General features: G+C 44.3%; 1 protein-coding gene across 3 annotated transcripts in view; it reads right to left on the bottom strand.

Annotated features, from left to right (window-relative positions):
* LOC147663158 (C-type lectin domain family 2 member B-like) overlaps positions 1–20210 on the bottom strand; it is a 144712-nt gene that overhangs the window by 98098 nt on the left and 26404 nt on the right. For all 3 annotated transcript variants that reach the window (XR_015305419.1, XM_086950625.1, XM_086950626.1), the window contains exons 2-3: positions 12066–12155; positions 5056–5249 (exon numbers count right to left, since the gene is read on the bottom strand). Coding sequence is in view for 2 of the 3 variants with exons in the window: in XM_086950625.1 (XP_086806751.1) it covers positions 5056–5249; positions 12066–12155 (284 nt within the window). In the remaining variant the exon portion in view is untranslated. The remainder of the gene's footprint in view (positions 1–5055; positions 5250–12065; positions 12156–20210) is intronic.

Here is a 20210-nt window from a genome sequence, read left to right on the forward strand (position 1 = left end):
GGTTTACTATGTCACACTAAAATTGGTGGCAATAAACAACGCGGCAACCAAGCCATGCATCTGGTCTGATTGACCTCCTTGTCAGCAGCAACTGGAGAGCAACTTTGAACTATCTCAAGATTTTTCATCAAGCAAGAAGGCCATCACCAGTTCATCGTTAACTAGAAAGGTAGACCTTTCAGAAAATATGTGTATTTCCTGACAATTGCGAAATACAAGTGGCCATCCTCAACTGTGTGTTAGCTATTTTCAGCATGTGTGGACAGTATAGGAAATGTTATGAGGGGAGAGGTGGAAGGGGCCAGTATAGGAAATGTTATGAGGGGAGAGGTGGAAGGGGCCATCATAATCCAGTCTCTCACATCTCTAGCTGTATGCACTCAATAAGAAAGCGGGGTTATAAAGCAACCCACTGTGACAGCCCTCTATTGCCTGTAATGTTTCTACCTACAGACAGTGCTTACCCTCAGATTCCTAACACACAACAGAAGCTCATTCTCCACTCAGTAAGAGCGGCTGATAGATCTTGTACAACAAACATGTAGGTCGCTTAGAATAAAAGATGCCCCATGCTTCTAAATTGGTGCTTTTAATGGTCCTGATCTACATCCTCAGCTGTACCTGTCAGAAGGTCATTCAAAGAAATACGTAGAGTGGAAACTGTGCAACAACATTTGTTTATTATTATTATTATTATTTAAAAAATGTATAGAGCGCGTAGTCACCCTGAGGTATCCCAGCGCTAAAGATCCCTACACCTGTGGAGTCGGGGGTGAAAAAGAGGGGGACAACAATTTTCAGACAGAAGCGGTTAAAAATTAAGGGAACAAGTGAGTTTTGAGCCGTTTCCTGAAGCGCAGGTAGTTGGGTTCTTTCCTCAGGTCTCGGGGGAGAGCGTTCCATAGGCGTGCTGTGTGGATCGAGAAACGTCTTCCACCCGTGCGGGCTTTCCTGAATCTGGGCAGGATGATGAGGGACTCCTTGTCCGATCGGAGGGATCTAGGGGCTTTATAGGGTTGTATGAATTTCCTCAGAATGGGGGGCCCTGATTCTGCAGTAGCTTATGGGCCAGGCTTAAGGCTTTGAATGTTATTCGTTCTCTCACTGGGAGCCAGTGAAGGAGCTTCAGTGCAGGTTTGGCTGAAGCTCTGGCAGGAGTATGCGTGAGGATCCGGGCAGCAGCATTTTGGATTTTCTGGAGTTTGTTTAGGGTTGCTTCGGGTGCGCCCAGGTATATAGCGTTGCTATAGTCAAGCCTGGACAGTAAGAGGCCTTGGATGAGAAGTCTTTGCGATGTGGGTGGAAGTAGGGGCAGGATCTTTCTCATCGATTTGAATAGCCCGAAGCAAGTACCGGCTACTTTTTTGGCCTGCGTGGTGAATGAAAGGTCTGTTTCAATCCATACTTGCAGGCTTTTTACTTCCTGTTTAGGGGCAGGGGGGGACCCAAACAGGGTGGCCAGATGTTCAAAGGGAAGGTGAGTCCTTTCTGACCCAGAAGGAGAATGTCAGTTTTAGATCCATTCAGCTTTAAGGCTGAGTTATTCATCCACCCTTGGATCTGCGTCAAGCAGTTGAATAGGTCCGCAGGCTGTTGACTAGGGTGGGAAAGGGAGACAACTAGTTGTGTGTCATCCGCATAACTGACAATGCTCACTCCGAACGGGGTGACGACCTCCTCCAATGGGGACATGTAGATGTTAAACAATGTGGGGCTCAGGGAGGAGCCCTGAGGCACGCCACATTGGAGGGGTGTGTCGGAGGAGTGGGTGTTATTCTCCCAGATCTGGAAGGAGCGTTGGGCCAGAAAGGAGGAAAGCCAGGATAGAGCGGTGCCTTCTACTCCTACCTTCTTGAGCCGTTTGATCAGGAGTTGGTGGTTGACGGTGACGAAGGCCGCGCTCAGGTCGAGGAGGATCACTGCCACTGATCCTCCCTCGTCTAAGAGCGCTCTGGCCTCCTCCACTGCTGCCAGGAGGGCGATGTCGGTGCCCTGTCCTGGGCGGAAACCTGTCTGCGAGTTTTTTAGCAGATTATTGGATTCAAGAAACTGGGAGAGTTTCTTATTCACCAGTTTCTCGGCGACCTTGCTGGTCCCGGGGAGGAGGGATATTGGTCGGTAGTTGGCCAGTTCTGCTGGATCCAAGGAGGGTTTTTTTAAAAGCGCTTTAACGACTGCCGCTTTCCAACTAGGGGGGACGACTCCCTGTTGAAAAGACGCGTTAATCAGATGGGTGAGGGGGGGGATGATGATGGGAGCGACTTCCTTGAGGGTCCGTAGCGGTGCGGGGTCCCTAGGAGATCCGCTTTTGATGGATTTGAGCGTATTCTCGACTTCTTCGTTGGTTATTTGTCCCCAGGAGGTTAGGCGAGGGGCGATCGGAGTGTCGGGGGGATCGTCAGTCTCGCTCGGATTAGTAGAAGGGATGGAGTCTAGAATTTTTTGGATTTTTTCTTGGAAGAAGCTGGCTAGCTGATGACATTTTTCCTGGTTTGCCTTTGGGACTGGGGGGTTTCTAGGGGCGGGGTCGGGGACCTTAAGAAGTTCTTTCAGGATGGTATAGGTTTCTTTGCTTGAACAGGCGGCTTTTTCGATTCTTTCCTGAAAGAATAGACTTTTTGTCTTGCCGATTAAAGATTTGTAAGCTGATAGGGAGGAGGAGTAGGCGTCCTTATTAGTATTGGATTTCTCCTTCCTCCAGGACCGTTCAGCTCTTTTACAGTCCTGCCGTAGCGACTTGAGCTCTGGAGTATACCACGGGGCCGAGGGTATACGTTTGTTGTGTCTGAGGGTGGCGGTTTTGGGGAGGAGGGTGTCCAGAGAAGATGTGATCCAGGAGCAAAACTGTTCATCGGCCGTAATGGCGTCAGAGGAAAGCGCTGGAGTAGTATTGGAGAGGATGTCAGACCATTCGGATGGTATAAGTTTGTGCCATCGTCTGTCGGTGACTTTGATTTTCGCAGGCTGGGTGGTAACAGTAGGAGCCTCCCATGAAATGGGGATTAAAAGGTGATCAGTCCATGGCAGTGGCAAAGGTGGACTGGTGGTGATATTGGCATTAGTGAGGACGGGATCTAACAGGTGTCCCTTGTCGTGGGTGGGCTCGTTATTAACCAACCGAATATTAAGTAACAGAAGGTCCGCTAGTAGGTCAGAGGCAGACCGGTCAGTGGGATCTGTAAAGTGGAGGTTAAGGTCGCCAACGATAAGAAAGTTGGAAACGGAGGCGGCTAGTTGAGAAGCCGTTAGATAAGTAGTCCCGAAAGGGAGTGCGTCGGGGAGGTTTGAAGGGAAAAGTGACAGCTTTCGGAGTCTTCAATTTTGGCGTCATTGGTTCTGCAGGTGAGATGTTCCAGGCAGATTATGGCCAACCCGCCTCCTCTTCCTCTGGGTCTATGAAGGGTTTGGATGAGGTAGCCTGGGGGAAGGGCGGAGACAGCGTCCGCATCGGTGCTGTCAGAAAGCCAGGTTTCTGTGAGAAATAATGCATCCAAGCCTTGATCTTGGATCATCTCATTGATTTCGAGTGCGTGCTTGGGGAGGGAAAAAAAGTAATACTGAAATAATCCAATACCCTTTTATCGACCACTTACTACAGTGTCTTTTACAATGCATTTTTTGACAAGGCCAGCTTGTTAAATGTAACTCTCTCTCTTCCATGTGTTGGGAATTGCTCATGTACATGGAGTAATACATTATCTGAGGACACCTTCCTGGTGGAAAGAGGCCCATCATCATTAGCTTGGAGGTTTGTGAAGGGGCTACCATCAGATGCACCATATGACCGAAGCAGACTAACCTTAAAGTGTTAAACCTCTTCCAGTTCTAGCCATGGTTCTAGCCGGTGTTCGAAAAAGGGAAGAGACGGAGCACCGAGTTAGAGGCCGTATTTTTTAAAACTTCACTGTTGATGAAAATACCCAAAGAGTGACAACACAACCATGGAATGTCTGAGTACTCTGCCCAGCTGTATGTGTAGCCCCAGTAAGGGTTGACTGCAGCTCCTAGAGAGGACCTGGAGAATATCCAAGAGATTGAGCTTGCGCTGAAGTCCTTGTTGGTTCACTTTTAACTAGATGAGGTACTGACAGCTCCAGGCTGTGTACTGTGGACAGTCTCATGTTGTAAAGCTGAGTGTCACTGTACCAGCCTTTGATTCTAGGGAGTGGTAAAAAGTACATAGCCCTAAAAAATGAGCCTGGCTTTTCCTGTAATGCCTGTCTTCTCAACAGTAAATCAAGTCAAAGTCCTGCACCAGCAGGAGGATTTGGGTGGAAAATGTACTTTTTTTCTGTGTGAACCTTAGGATGAGTTAGTGAGTGGAAAAGTAAATGAGAGCAAGTGAAATAACTTAGAGTGTGACTAAAAGTGTGCCCTGATAAGGACAGTGATCTGGGGCTAAGACATTCTTCAGGAAAATCTGGGCGACCAGGCAGAACAAAAACTCTGTATGAATGTAAATATTTTTTAGATAATTTGTTCCACTGAACATGACACAGAATCATTGCTATTTTCCAGGTGCCCCTTTATTTCATATATTAAAAGAAAATGACAAAATGATTACCTAAATCTATAAGAAACATCTTGGAGATTCTAGATTAAAAAGAGCAAACCTAAATCTGAAGCTGGAGCTCCCATGGCCACTGGTGGGAGTGGAGAAAAACAGCTGAGATAGACACGTTGACCTAAAACATTCCTACAGTGTAAAGAGAAGCCAGAGGACAGCAATGTTTCGATGTGCCAAAATAAATTTTATTCAGTATACAATTATCAAAAAAGAAGCAAAAGTGAAAACCGTGGACTAATATTAATGCGAGACACGCTACAGCGAAGGGTGAGACTCAATGTCCAGTGGTGACATTCAAAGGCTGCAGGAGACACAGTGTGGGTGGTGATGACCCTTGTTGCAGGCTTTGAAACTTTTGATTGCTTAATTATTTCACATTAGAGTAATGTCATACCAAAAGCTTGCATGTTAATGAAAGATGTCACACACCAACCTACACCTATACCATGTCTACGTTTGAAATGCCCCATATTATTGAGTAAACTTACCATTTCCTTTTGTGTTGCAATGACGGCAAGGGAGGCATTTTGGGAGGCGCAGAAGCGTTGGCTGTCGGTCCAGTTCCCTTCAGTTTCAGAAAAGAAGTAGCAGATGCCCAAGTAAAAGATCCACCCATCCTGACATGGAAGCAGAGAATGATCCTTCCTCTCTTTCCCAGGATCGCAGGGTTTGGTTTGTAGAACTGCAATTACAAAGAAAAGTGTGAGAATCTAAGAATAGAGGACAACAGCAGGACCAGAAGTCAAAGGAGACCTCCTCTTCAAAGGACGGCTCTTCCAGCATGTGTTGGCTACGAATAAGTTATGTATGTATGTATCAACCATTTCATCGCATGTTGTGCACGTAGACTGCATTGTAACAATGATTCCTTAGGCTGCATGGAGAGTGGCAGGCATTCTGAATTTGCCTCGCCATTTTGGGGACTTTGGATACATTGCCCTGGATCAATTAACATTTGACGATTTGATACAGAAGGTAGTGGTATGAATCGATATCTACAAACCCAACGATGGCTTTGGGTTACCACATATGATCTCCACTATGCTTTCATTAGAAGTTCCTGTCCTGCACTACCATATTAAGTCTCCCAACCACCCGCCCAGAAAACACACACAACTTCTCTCCCTATTAAACTAGTAACTTAAATCTGCCTTTAAATTGATACTTGTGTGTGCAGTAAACACACTTACTTTTCCTCCATTAGAGCAGCAACCATGCTTGCCTGGACATTCCATTTAAATAAGGCAAGTTAACTGAACTTTAATGTTAAATGAAATGCTGTGCCCGGAAGCTTGTTTCCTTCCCAGTGTAAGAATTGGCTTAGTAGTTTGGTTTGCCCTGTTCCCATCATGCACTGGGACAGCAACAGACTAATTTGCATATAGCCAGGTTCTGAGCTGGGATGGTGCAGTGAGCTAAAAAACGGTGTTGGATCTAGCCCTGATTTCTTGACTGGGTGAGAGTATGCTGCTTAATTCAGAGACTCTGTCCATCACCACCCCTTGTTGTTAAATAGTGCTCATTTTGTGGCAATATCACTGCAGAGGCTAAACCTCATCCTGTTCATTTTAGGATTACACTTGGCCCAAATGCCAGAATTGCACATAAAAAAGCCAAGTCATACAACTTGGTATTAGCTTTGTTCATCTTTCTTTTCCCTGTGAGGAAACAGAATTTAGTTATTTGGTTGCCGGTATATTACCTTTAGGAGCACACTGTCCAGATTTGGTGAACACTTTCAAGAGTGTATTCAAATTAGCTTTTTTTAATTACATTCAGCCAGCATATGAACTCTGCATTAAAAAAATATGGAAAGCACAGAAAGGAGTCAAGTGCCACAGAACCATCAATCGTAATACAATATACTAAGCAACTGCGTAAGAAGACTGACAACGGGTAAACTGGATGGAATAGCCTTTGAATGAGCATCCCAAATAGCCCATTGCATATGTGGGTGGTCGTGAGGGCACTTCATCCATAAGTAGTCTCTTGACACGAGAATTCAGCATACCCAAAGGTCAATGGAAGCACACACTGATAACGTGAACTGGATATCTCTGAGTGATTGACTGACCGCCAACTAACAGATGAAAAGGATGCCACCATGTAAGACGTCTTGCATTTTATTCAGGAAATTTAAAAGAAAGGGAAACTTAAAGAGATATAAATAAATATAGCATAAAATACTATATTCAAATCCTAACTATTGTGAATTTGAGAATAATCGACTATGGAACAATAATCAGGATTGTGATATCAACTGATCACGAATCTGGAACAATTGTATCCTTATAGTTGTCTATGGACTGTGGAGGCTGAAGACAGCCTCTTAACTACAGAAATTGCTTTAGATTTTGAATAGTTGTTTTTGTGGGTATAGAACAAGTTGCACTTAATTATGTTGATATTATTGTTTTTATATGATCCATTGTGTAATAAAACTGCATTGGAATATTAGATATAGTTTTTGTTTGGGTACATATTGACGTGACGCCTCGCGAAATGCAAGGTTCCCTGCATCACATTTAAAGCCATCCACCGTCAAAATTCAGACTACTTATCATCTTCTTTAACTGTTAAAACAATATCAGGAGTAGAAAGGTTTTAGGCTTAAATTTAAAGTCCAGAATACACCTTGTTGCAACCTAATCTTTCTCAGGACCAGCTCCCTGCCATTTCAGCTCTCTACCCAAAGACATATGTCCAAAATATGGACTTTCTACACACCTGAAAATAATTAAAATTTCACCTATTGAAGCTCCAACTTGTAATTTAAATATCTTGTATAATTGTAATCTTCTGCATTTTCATTCCCAACACTGTATCCACTTACTTTCACCTCTCATGCTGCATTTCCCACCATGGGCCTATCCCGCAAGCCTTCATTTTCTCTCCTCTTTATGGTGAACACTCACCTTGCCTGTTTCCTAAACCACCACCCACTAACCTTTAATTTCTTTGTTGGCCAATGCGAATTACTCCCCTGTCTTATGCTTCTCTCTTCTCTTACTCCCTCCCTAGACATCTCAAAGCTCTTTTTCCTGAAGGGCTTTGAGGAGAACATTGGGGCAAACTGTTAATGACACATTCAGTACTGTGTCACAAATCTACTATTTTACGGTACAGAAGGAACCACAGCCCACGCAAATAACATGTTTATGAAAAGACTCCAGCGTTAAAAATTAATCCTGGTATGTGGGGATCAGAAGACATAAAATCAAATCAAAGTTGTATTCTTTTACTTTAGAAACAGCAGATAATTAGCTCAGGGATGGAACAAGTTAGTATTACTTTTATGAAACAACTTTTTGTTATGTTTTATGGGTACGTAAACTGTCCTGACATTTATCGGTGGGAAGCAAGGGAAGGTTCTTTCTGATTTTCAGCCACTCTGGGGGAACACACAGCCAGTTCAAACCCAAACCTGTTGTGGGAGGAAAATACCATTGACTTCGCTTCAGTCATTATCCAAAGTGATAAACTTCTCTTCAGGCGTTCTGTTGTTTCGGCCAGGTTGGTTGAAGGGTGGATCAACAAATCACCTTGGCTTTTTACTCGCTGGGCAAGGAGGTTGTGGAGTGAAAGAGGCGCAACACTCAGAAATCTGCCCCAGGGCATGATGGAATCATCTTAGATATTCAATTCACCTTCAGGCGCAATATTGTGCTCACTCCTAACTAGAATCTTTGTATCACCTGACGACCCAGTGAGACTAAGCAAGCACATTGTGCTCTGCATTTCATGTAAGAGGTCAATAAAGTATTGTGTTGCAAGTTGCGGTCCAAAGAAATACTTGAGAAGTTATTAGTTTCCATGCCCACTCTGGTGGCACATGTTATTGCATATCCCTTACTCCACCGGTCACCTATGTGGTCCAGCAGGATTAAAGGGCCTAGGACTAAATGATCAGGCAATACGAGCACTGGACTACCCAGTGGTAATAGCCATTTGCAGTTCTTCTTTCTTAAGCTGGAAGGTGGATGTCAAGGCAGGCTAAAACTCGTTTTAAGATGTTATATTTCTGTAGTCTGTTCCACTACATGTCTAACATGTCAGGCTAACAAAAAAAGGTACACTGTTCGAAAGTGATACTTGAATTTCTCACCTAGCAGGTGAGTAGTGTAAGTGTGGTGTAGTGTTGTGGACGTGTACTGTGCAATGACAAAACATAAGATAAAAACGAGATTCAAAAATCTGTGATCATTGCTGGCTTCTGGGGGAGAGGATGGGGGCGTGTTGAGTGAGAGGTTCATTTTTAATTGCAGCTTCTCTTGTGGGCTGACTAACATCTCCAGGATCATAGATTACCAAGGTTGTTTGGACTAGGTTGGCACTACTATGATGACATTCACGGATACCAGCCTCATTTTCGTGACCATGTAGGGAATGAGTGTCAGAGGAACAAAGGTGTAATAAAAAATCCCGGACCAAAATCCATAGTGCATTGCACTCAAACGAAGTGTGGGAATTTGGAGGCAAAGCTTGGGCATTTTGCATTTGCAGTAGTGGCGAATAGGTCGATGTACGGAGTGTCCCTCAGGCAGAAGTACCTGTGGAGGACCTGTGTGTTCAGTCCCAAACCTTAATGGTCATGTTATGAAGATGATCTCACGCCTGTGAGTGAAATGTCAGGTGTAATGGTCATGTGCGGGAGAGGGTTGAGGAAAGGCCTGACGAATGACAAGTTGTTGCTGTTTCCATTATAGGGGTAGCCTGGGTTTTGACCTTTACCAACACTAGATCCTCCCACTGACCCTCCGCCTGTGGCCATTACCTCTCAAAGCATTCCTGAAGCAAGCACATATGCAGTGTGGTGTGCGACCATCACAAGGCACGAAGCTATCATCCACTTCAGTGTCAATACTGTTCTTACAGTGACAGAACATCATGAGTGTAAAAGAGGCAGCAGCATTATGCCTGGGTGGTGACAGCATTTAGAATTAAGTCTAAGAAGAGTTGGATTTGTTGGGGTTGGAGATGGGGTTTTTTAAACTGATGGTAAACCCTGGCCTGTGCAGTCGTGTCACTACTGATTGAGTGTGTGCCAAGCACTGTATTTGCTGCTCTTCTTGATCATCCAGTCATCTTGGCACGGAACAAAGTTGATGGCGTTATACGCAGATAAGAGACCACAGCCGCACCTTTGGAGCGTTAGTTATCCTGAAGGGTGGAATCTTGGACTGATAGTTTTGTGCACTTAGTACAAAGATTATCAGTGGTGACCTGAAAGGAGATGTCAAAGTATTGAGAGGTTGTTATCAATAATAAACCCAAGGTTACGGACTTGGGTAACCGGTAGAGGGAGAATATCCATTTCTTGAGGCCAATGTTGGGGACCCCAGAGATGCTTGTGTTAACCTAAAATAACAACCTCGGTCTTGTCTCCGTTTAGTTTCAGCAGATTAGCACACATCCACTCGGACACCCGCCGTAGACCAAACTGAAGGGAGGATACAGAACCTTCCTTAGTGGGGGACAGAGAAAAAATTATTTGCGTGTCATCAGCGTACGAGTAGAGGGATAAGCATGCATCCTCCACAATAGACGCCAGGGGTCTAACATAGATGTTAAAGAGTACAGGGCTCAAAGTGGACCCCTGGGGAACTCCGTACGCAGATGAACGGATGGTAGATGAAGATTTAGAGGAGATGACCTGGAATGTACGGTCACTGAGAAAGGAGAACAACCAAGTTAGAGCAAGGTCTTCAACTCCTGCCGACTGGAGAGACTTTAAAAGGCTGGGCGCTCAAATCAAGGAAAATGAGCACCGTAGTCTCCCCCCTATCCAGGCATGAACGCAATGGTGGAAAAAACAAACATCTAGCATGCAGTGGGTGTCCATGGGCAATGCATATCAAGAGGAGGAGTCACACTATATCCTGTGATTTGAGAACCTACTTCAAAGTAAAACAGCTTGCAAATGTCCATGTCCAACACTAGATGAAGTATTCAAAGCATGTGTATCAACAGCCACAAATGCTAAAAACATATATTACACAATGGTGGTCACCGCTGTATAGTTACAGTATTTATAGTCAGGTCAGAGTTTCTAAAGAAAGAAAGCCTTTTTTTAAATTAATAACTTGGGTAATGTTTGACAAATCTTCACAAAACTTTCCAACGTTCCAAAATAAAAAACCTTTTCCACCTCAGCTCCTTTATGGAAAGTTTCCGTGTAATCCGTACAGTGTGGCTGAGCAAAAAGGAAGGGGAGGTCCCAAAACATAACTTTTTTATTCTCAATGGAAATTTGGGAAAGCAAAACAGAAAGAAATATCTGAATGAAAATTAGAAGATTGCTAAGGAAGCATGCTTTTAGTGACTTGGTACACATTCGTTCAGCCATTTTGAAATATTTTCATTTAAATTGATGCTCAGGGTGGCCTTCAAAGGGTTAAAAACAGGATATAAGGATGGTTGGTCCCGCTGAACGTCCGCAGTAACCAGGCAAGCTTCACTAAATAAAGCTTGCATGGTCTTGCGGTGGTACCATAGGGATGTTGCTTCAGCTACGGTACAACAAAAGTATCCTGAAAAAAACGTAAAAAAATTACATGAACATGTATACATTTGGGTGCTGTCCATGAGGGGTTGGCCACCTGCAAAGATTGGCATAGCGACTGCAGCAACTGACTGTGTGGCAAAGGGAGCTCAAAAATGAAGACCATTTTTTAAAAGAAATACAATTTTTTGTCAGAAGCGAAATCATACAATGTTCTCAATAAAGGAATATTATCCAGTTGAGAATCTCCCACATTATCATTTTTGAGATCTGCTCACTAAGGTGCTGCTCTGTGTTCACTTTATGAATTGCAGTATCAATCAGGCAAAAGGACTTTATTCAACAGCCTGCATCCAAATCCTGTTTTCTCCATAGAACTAAATCCCCTGTTTTTGCCAACACAAGATTCTGAATGTAATCCTACACTTTTAGAGGATCCAACAATCTAGTCCTACAGCTTGGCCTGAAATAGAGAATGCTGAATACAGACCGTACATTGTTTTGAAACTTGATGGGTTGAAGTCATATAGCCAGTTCATGTAGAATCACAGGTTGTAGGTTTATTGAAGAGGTTACAGGATAGGTTACAGCTTACAATTTACTTAATGCAAAACTCTACCAGGAGTATCATCCTCTCTGCTCAGTCCACTCTAACTATCCACTCTTTCAGTCACTCACCAACATTCTAGGACATTGCACACTGGCTGAGCAGGGAAGGGAAACAGAGAAGCTGTGCACAGAATGTATTACAACCATGGCAGGTTACAACTCATTGGTACACTCCAAGCTTTCTGCCAAGATTCTATGGATGGTTGGTCAGTTATTGGATGCCAGTGGCAGATGATGCGGCATTGTACTTCTGCTGGATAAGCTTCAGTGTTTCACTTTACCTGGAATCTTCCTCACTTCACAACATCAATATTTATTTTCTACAACAGCATTCCCTCAAAATCACAATAGTAATGCCTAGATTAAAGATAAGTTCTGAAACCTCACCTGAGAGAGCAGTTGCCAGAGCAAGAATAATTATAATTAGGACTGCTAGACAAACACCACCAATGACGCGCATCTTGATATTTTTCCCATCTGAAAAAATAAAAAACTTATGTCAGCTACAGTTCGGGGCACATTTGTGTTTAGCTGTTCGTAGAACCTGTAAATTGTTTCCATCACATGCAGTCTATTTTCAGTGGGTCCAGTGACTTATTCCTGATGGACTCTGCACCCTTTGCCAACTCAGTTCCAGAATGACAATAAACCAAACTTTCTGACCTGCATAATACTTTCACCCTCCATTGCAATATTATTAGGAAACAGTTAGAACCAACTGATAATTTGGTCCCCACTGGTTTATTCCATATGGATTTAAATTGTCAGGAGGATCTTAAACAAGATAGTTTATTCCATGGTATAACTGTTTGCGGTGATACATAAACAATCTAAACGAGTGACTGATCGGCTTTCCTTCCAGCTCTAGTAACAAAGCACCCCTGCTAATGTTCTGCTGCTGGGCACATTCCCTTTTATTGTACCTATTGATAAGACCAATCAACTACAGTACTTATAAAGAGTTGTCAATTCAAACAGCTATTAATTCAGTTAAAATAACCATAACAAGCATAATATTAAAATACAACAAATATAAAAACTCATAACAAAGTATTTACTATTCAGCATCATAATAAATATTTAGCTAACATTGATCTAAAAGTCGCAATTCAATCGAAAAAAAACAAAAATTTCAATCCTATCTTTCGTACACTTGCAATCAGACATCTACTAACTCCAAACTCTATAAACTGTGATGCGTCCGTTTTTAAAATTCTTGAAGCCTCTGAAAAAGTCCAAATCCCCAAGTTTAAATACAGTGGTTTGACACATTTTGTTCTCATAGGGGCATATGCCGGGCAGAAAAATAAGATGTGCACAATATTTAGTTCGACATTCAAAGTACATAAAGGGCAGTTTGTTTCCCCTTCTACTGTTCTACTGGACAACCATTTAGCTATAATCGAGTTGATCTGGAGGGTCTTGAAACGAAACTTCAGGAAAAGTGTCTTTGCTAGTTGGGGATTGTAGATCATCAAGATAAGGTTCAAAACTTGGCAGTGGCTTGAAACTTATGAACTGTGAGGGTAGTCTTCCCATCTTAGGGTCGAAATGAATGAATGAATGTTGGATTTATAGAGCGTGTGGTTACCCTGGGGCGTCCCAGCGCTGTACCACTGGGGAACCCGTCCTGGCTTTCCCTGTGAGATGGTCCCTTTATTGGGCATCCCCAAGGTGCAGCCAGGCATCCCCGGCGGTAAAGGGGCCGGAGTGGAGATTAAGCAAGCTATTGCCCAGAGTTGCAGCGTGGGACCCCATGGTTAGAGTGTCACCGAGGCGAGATTTATCGGGCCCGCTGACATTGGTCCTGCACCCGGCGACGTCGGGAATTGAACCCTGGTCCCGGGCCGACCTCTGCCTCCTGGTCTGCCACCTCTAACCGTTGAGCCACACTTCTCTTGCGCCCTGTTTAATATAAATCCCCAATAAACGCACTTTAACTCATTCTTAGAGTGGGCAATCAGAGAGCAAGGATATATTCCAGACACTGCTCAGGCCACCTCACTAAACCAGGTCCGCACACGGCGAAACCATGGAAAAGTGAGCTGTTTATCCTCAAGCTGCCTAAATCCTAGCCTGTAGGGGCTAGGTTCTTGTGTGACCCAGATTCTTATCCAATATAATACCGGTCTCAGAGCAGCTACGTATTCTAGTCTCTTGATCCCAGTATCATGAGCAATGGGATCAAAGGTATATTTTTAGAAAGACACAGTAATGCCTGGATTATTTTGTATCCTCCCACACTAAGGGAACTCAGATTTTACCCTACCCATAGTACCGCCCCGTAACGGGTTGCTGTTTGAGTCCTACATCTGTAGACCTCCATTGCTGAAGGTACTGCCTCCAACTTAGTTGCTTGGTGCTTTTTTGCAATTGGCATGGGATTTTCGAAGAAAAACTACCTCTGCTTTGTTAATATGTGGTTTCCATGAAAGTTTTGCATCAATCGTAATTCCAAGGTAACTGAAGTTCGACACATGCTCCAGTAAAAAATGGCCAATAACAATATCTTTCTTAAAACCCCTAAGCGGCCTCCTGGCCATATATTTGGTCTTGCTGCAGTTCATTTCAAGTCCCTTCAGTCTATAATAGTAACTAAAGCTATCAAGCAGCCTTTGTAGCCCCCTCGATGTCTGTGACAGTAAGATCATATTGTGGGTAAACATTAGTGCAGATATGGGAACTCCTCTTAATTTCGGTGACTCATGATTACATTTCTGTAGATAATGAACAATATTGTTAGCATTTAATGAGAAAAGGGTAGGTGCCAATATGCATCCCTGTCTCACATCCCTTCTAAAAGCGATAGCATCAGTGAGTTCACCGCTCTGGCCCCAACGCACTTTAGCATAGTTGTCTTGAATGAACCAGATTATCTGTCAGAATTTCATTGGTTATGCCTTGTGTTCTTAATGATTTCCATGAAAGTCCCCTTGGCACTTGATCAAAAGCAGCTTTTAAATCAATGAAAGCTACATTCAAATGTCCTGCCTTCAGTTTTACATATTTCCAGTCTATATATGAAAGCCTAAAAACGTGGTCGATCATGCTCATCTGTGACCTAAATCCCGCCTGGCAGGGGGAGAGAATATCGTTCTCGTCTATCCATTAGTAAAGTTCATTTACTATCTGCTTTACCTAGACTTTTTGAAAAGTATCGATTAGGCTAATAGGCCTATAGTTGGCCGGATCTTGCTCGTTGCCTTTTTTATAAATAGGGACGATTTCAGCCTCCTTCCATGTTTGGCACTGATTCTCCGGAGGCTACAGCGTTACATAACAAGTTTTCATATGGTACCCACACGAAAGAGTCATACTTCAAAAGATCCCCATGTATTTTGTTCGGGCCCAGAGCTTTCTCTATTTTAATTGTGTCAGTCGCTGCCCTGGTCTCATCTATGCTAAAGTATGAAGTGAATATTGTTTCTTGGTCGGGTAAAGCCTGAAGGAGCTCATTACATTTTTGACAAGGCTCTGGTGCTTCAGAGTATAAATTATAGAAATGCCTACTCCAGGTACAAGGATCCAGTTAATGATCTATAGTAGTACTACAATCTTTGCTGCCAAGTTGAGCACTTTCTTGTATTCTGCCCTAAAATATCTTACCTACTCCACATTTCTCTTGGCAGACAAACAGTCTTTATTATACCAAGGGCTATTAGCTGGACCTCTAGGTGCAGCAATATTTAAAGTTGTTCTTTGGGGCTTAGTCAAAAAAAAATTCATATTCTCAACCAAAGAATGGTGGACTATTACTTTCAGTATATCATATTGGCAACTGTCAATAAAGGGAGAGAGCCTATTTTGAGAAGGCATTATAAATGCCAGTCAAGGAATCAACTCTATATGCAATATAAGACCATCTGACTGTCCTACGGTTATTACTGATTATCAGCTGAGCAGGGTTATTTATGATGTTAGCAACCCGTGTCTCAATCAGACTCCCTGTCACAGTCAAATACAAAGGGAAATGATCGCGTTTTCCCTATTGTCCACTTTGAAATCACTTGGATATCCCCAATATGCAATGCTCGCCAAGATGTAATCGATTCTTGACTTAGTTGCGCTTCTTTTAAAAATATGGGCGCAATGGCTGTCAGAGGGGAACCTACCATTGCAGGGTCTCATCCCGTGTTCTGCAACAAAATGGGCAAATAGCATAACTGTTACTGTACAAGGGACAGAGGTGTCTGTATTAAGAGTTGCAATGCCTCTTGCTGTGACTTCTTCCTCTAGTATCGATTCCATGCCCTCTAAGGGCTCGAATCTGCAGCTGAAATCTCTGCCAATAAAGGCAGCACCCTCAGAACTCACAGAGTGAAGAGCTCTCTATATAAGGGGGCATCACTGGGGACTTTATGGTGGACAACCTTGGTCTAATATAAACGTTGAGTAAGTATACTTCCATTAGGTTAGTTTTTATCTTCAGCCCAAAAACATCTAACGAGGGTATAGTCATGACATGTATAGTTAATTTTAAATTAATTTTAACCCATACAACCAGTCCACCAGAAGACCTCCCTTGTAAAAATTCCCAACTGGGAATGACTGGCCCTAGAACAAGCACTGAATGTGACCCTACACCCAGCAGCTTATGAAAGAGCCATGGCTTTTCAGCAGCTCAGGTCATCTTTGAAGGAACGATCAAAACTCTTATAAATGCACACTTTTATTTCTATATTTTATATGTAATGGACCTGGTCCTAAGAATTATTAGAGCACTGTATAAAGATAATTGTTATTGCAGTAGGAGCATCAAGCAGGTGTAGTTCATACATCAAATAGCTGTGCAATAAGATTAGGGCAGGCTTCTCCAGCGAGTAGCTCGTGAGATACTGGTAGCTCTCCAGCTACCTGGAAGTAGCTCTTCCATGTGCAGGTTATATATATATATATATGTATATATGTATTTTTTCTTTTTTTTGCCAAATCGAAATATCTGAGTGATAAAATTCAAACAGTGTAGGGAAAACTATTACTAATAATACTAATTTGGTACCGGGGCACTGCAGCTATCTATGGCTGTTATGTATTAGTATTTGTAAAAAGTTGAGGGACCCCTTGTACCAAAAGAATTGGGTACTGTACAGTCATGTGAACAAAACGTGTTTCCTTTGGAAAAATTGCTACTCTAGTGCTATTATTATTATTATTATTATGTTTCTTATATAGCGCCTGAATCGACCCCCGAAGGGGTATCTCTGCGCTTGCCTTGGGAACCCGTCCTGGCTTTTCCCTGTGAGATAGCCCCTACAGGGCATCCCCAAGGTGAAAGCCAGGCATCCCGCCGCGAGGGGGCCGTTGTGGAGATTAAGCAAGCTTAATGCCCAGAGTTGCAGAGTGTGAACCCATGATTAGGTCAGGCACCAAAGCGAGAATTATCGAGTCCATGGACATTTGAGCTCAAGACCCTGCCGCATCGGGAATTGAACCCTGGTCCGGGGTCTGACCTCTGCTTCAGGGTCTGCCTGCTCTAACCAGTGAGCCACACTTCTCCACTGACTGTATATTCTATTGTACGACACACTCACCTGCATTCAAACTATCCACATGCATGGTGGGAACAGTAGAATTCCAACCCCTTTACTAGTGACTACAAAGCAGATTTTTTTTTTTTAATATCGATTTATTTCTTTGTTTGTTTAAAAAAGCATACACTCAACAGTACATAGGTATCCAATGTTTCTGTTACATCAAAATCTCATCAAGAAATACAGTAGAAACATAAAAAAATCATTAAAAGCCGATTCAAATAAAAAAACAAGGAGAGTACATATAAAAAACAGAGGACTATGTCATTGAATGAATACATCCGTGATGATTTCATTTAAGGACTGAGGCTCAATACCATACATGAAATAAATTTTCAAAATGATCAATTTTTCTCACAGATTGTGTTCTTTTTTGTGTTCTTTTTATTAAGCGTCTTATGTATTACCAGTGTAGATGCATTCCACATTGACAAAGCATTTTATACATTACTGCTGGCGCTCATGCCTGGTGCACGGAGGTGATCACTGCTACTAATCATACACATGGTGGCCCCTTAAGTGATTTTTAGGTTTCGCTGGGGGACGGAGCCGTTAGGCTCCGCTTCCAGAGAAATCTATTGAGTACAGTAAGCACTCTGGAACACGCCCCCCCGTCCCATTGGCTAGCTCCATAAATGGAGCCTAGCCATTGGACGAGGGGCCTGTCCATCAATGCCGGACCAGACACGGGGGCGTTCCCGAGATTCTTTGGCTTTTGCCGACGTCACGCGACGCCGGGAACGCCCCCGAGTCTCCTCCGGCCGGGCCGTGCTTGCTGCTGTCCTGCCTTGTGTCCCTCCTCCCGCCGTCCCCACGTTTCCCGCCTCCCTCCCGACGTCCGTGTCCTTTCCCGCCCCCCTCGTCCTCTCCCGCCCGCCCCCCTCGTCCTCTCCCGCCCCCCCCGTGTCCTCACAAATTGTGGTATCCCGTCCCGCCCGGGGGTCAACCGGCAGCTGCTCGGCACCTTGGCCGAGGCACGAAGGGGCTGCGACCGCATTGGTGGCTTTTCGGAGGCTCGTCGGCAGAGGCGCGCTCTGATTGGCCGCTGCAGTGGGCCTGTCCCCGTGAGCTGCGCCGCCGTTGGTTGGAGCCTCGCCGCGTCATCAGGATCTGCCCCGGGAGCCGCGCTGTGAGTGGCTGACTCCGGGGGAACCCTCGACGTCAGCGGAGGCCAGTGGGAGCTGCGACGGGGGCCGTGCCTGCGAGGGCGAGTCTTCGGCCCAGAAGCTGGGGGAGATCGCCTTCCACCCCGCACCCGGTATTGACACCGGCTGAAGAGAGGAAGCGCTGGGGGGCTGTGCGCTCGCTCGCCAAACCGTCACAGACGTGCGCCTCGCCTCCCGAGTGCCCCGCATTGCGCGTGGGACCCGGGGATAACAGCCCAATACCCGATCTCCCTGATTTGAGGGGAGAAACCAGCTGAGGCAGGAGCGCTGCTTCTACAAATGAAGGAGGACGTTGCCGGGCAGGTGTTGCCGAGTAGGACAGCTGCAGCCCCGCGCCTCCGCCCACGGTGAGTGCTGTGTTGCTCGGGTGTTCACGCCGCCCTGGGATAGGTTTTTATAGTTATTCATGCTTCCCTGTTTAAGATGCTCATTTGGCTTAGAATTGAGGGTTAGTTTATTTCTCATTGTGATGTGTCTGACCCCTTATAAACGTTGTCGTGCAATTCCATCCCTGCACGAAATAAATATGTAGACTATAAACTCGTTTGTGCGGTCGTTTAAGGCGACTCATTACCATGGGGTTTAACACATTTTATTGAAGGGCGGGTAGCAGGTGTTTTAAGCACTGTGTTTTGCTGGGCTGTTTGTTTCTAGTCAGTGCATTTATGTAGAAGTTCGTTTCATCCATTCGTGCTCTCCAATATTACTATCGGTTGTACAGCAGACGAGTGCCTTCTTGGGAACTAGTTCGCATCTAAGTGTGTTTTTTGGAATCGTTGTTGTGGTCTAAGGTGTCCGCCCACAGTCGGCCCTATTCGTACACTGCACGTTAATCTGCTTAATTGCTCGTGGTCTTTCATCCTATTCATCTGGATAGTTTACTTTATGGTTAAGTTGTGTGCGTAGGCAGTGGTAGTGTTGCACACACACCGCTGTCAGAGATATGGAAGGAATCCTATGCCTTCAACTCTGGATGTGTGTAATCTACCTACCGATTAAGGGGAGGGCCAACTGCTTCCTGATTGTATTCAACTGTGCCTTTAGAATACAGGGGTTCACCAGCAACTCTTCAATTGGACGTTCATACACAATGCATTTCCCCCTGTACCCCAGGGATGATACTCAGTAACAGGTTCTCCAATGAGAAACGGCGCCCATTCAAGTGCAGCACGCACTCTTAGTATGATCGCTTTTATATTCGGCACCGCAGTGGAGCTTATTGTTGTATATTTATTTGACGTTACAAGCATTCCGTGGTGATATGTGGCAGGTTTCTATGTTTAAGTTAAGAACGCAGACTTCCCACCGGCAGTAAAGCACTTTGGTCGACGTGGCCTTTTTCGGAACGATACTGTGTATTCTATATATATATTTTCCTGACAGCAACATTAAAGGTTTCAGAAACGCCAATATTTTCGATACAACGTACTGCATAATGTTTCCTCATGCATGCATTGCATAGGCATCGCTAAGGTGTATGTTTTCGTTGAGGACCCGTGCACAAACTACTATCGCAGCTAAAACTCAGGGCCCCAGATTAAGAACACACTTCCGTGGAGGCGGCCACGCCATCTGCCTGCCTCTGGAGGAAGTAGCAGCTACAGTAAATCAGCCCCTTTGATGTCAGCCAGGGATCCTGGGATGGCATTCGAGCTTGAGCTTGTGACCTGGTAACCATAGAGACATTAACCCATTGGAATTATTTTGTCCTATGCTTTTCATGCACGGAGGACGTTAAACGGAACAAACAAATTCTCCTGAAAAGAGCTTCCTAGATTGCTGGAAGGGGCAGTCCCTCGAATCTGGGGTACACCTCCTCCACCTCTGGCCAAGTT

This window comes from Lissotriton vulgaris, unplaced genomic scaffold, assembly GCF_964263255.1.
Source record: "Lissotriton vulgaris unplaced genomic scaffold, aLisVul1.2 SCAFFOLD_3316, whole genome shotgun sequence".
Lineage (NCBI taxonomy): Eukaryota > Metazoa > Chordata > Amphibia > Caudata > Salamandridae > Lissotriton > Lissotriton vulgaris.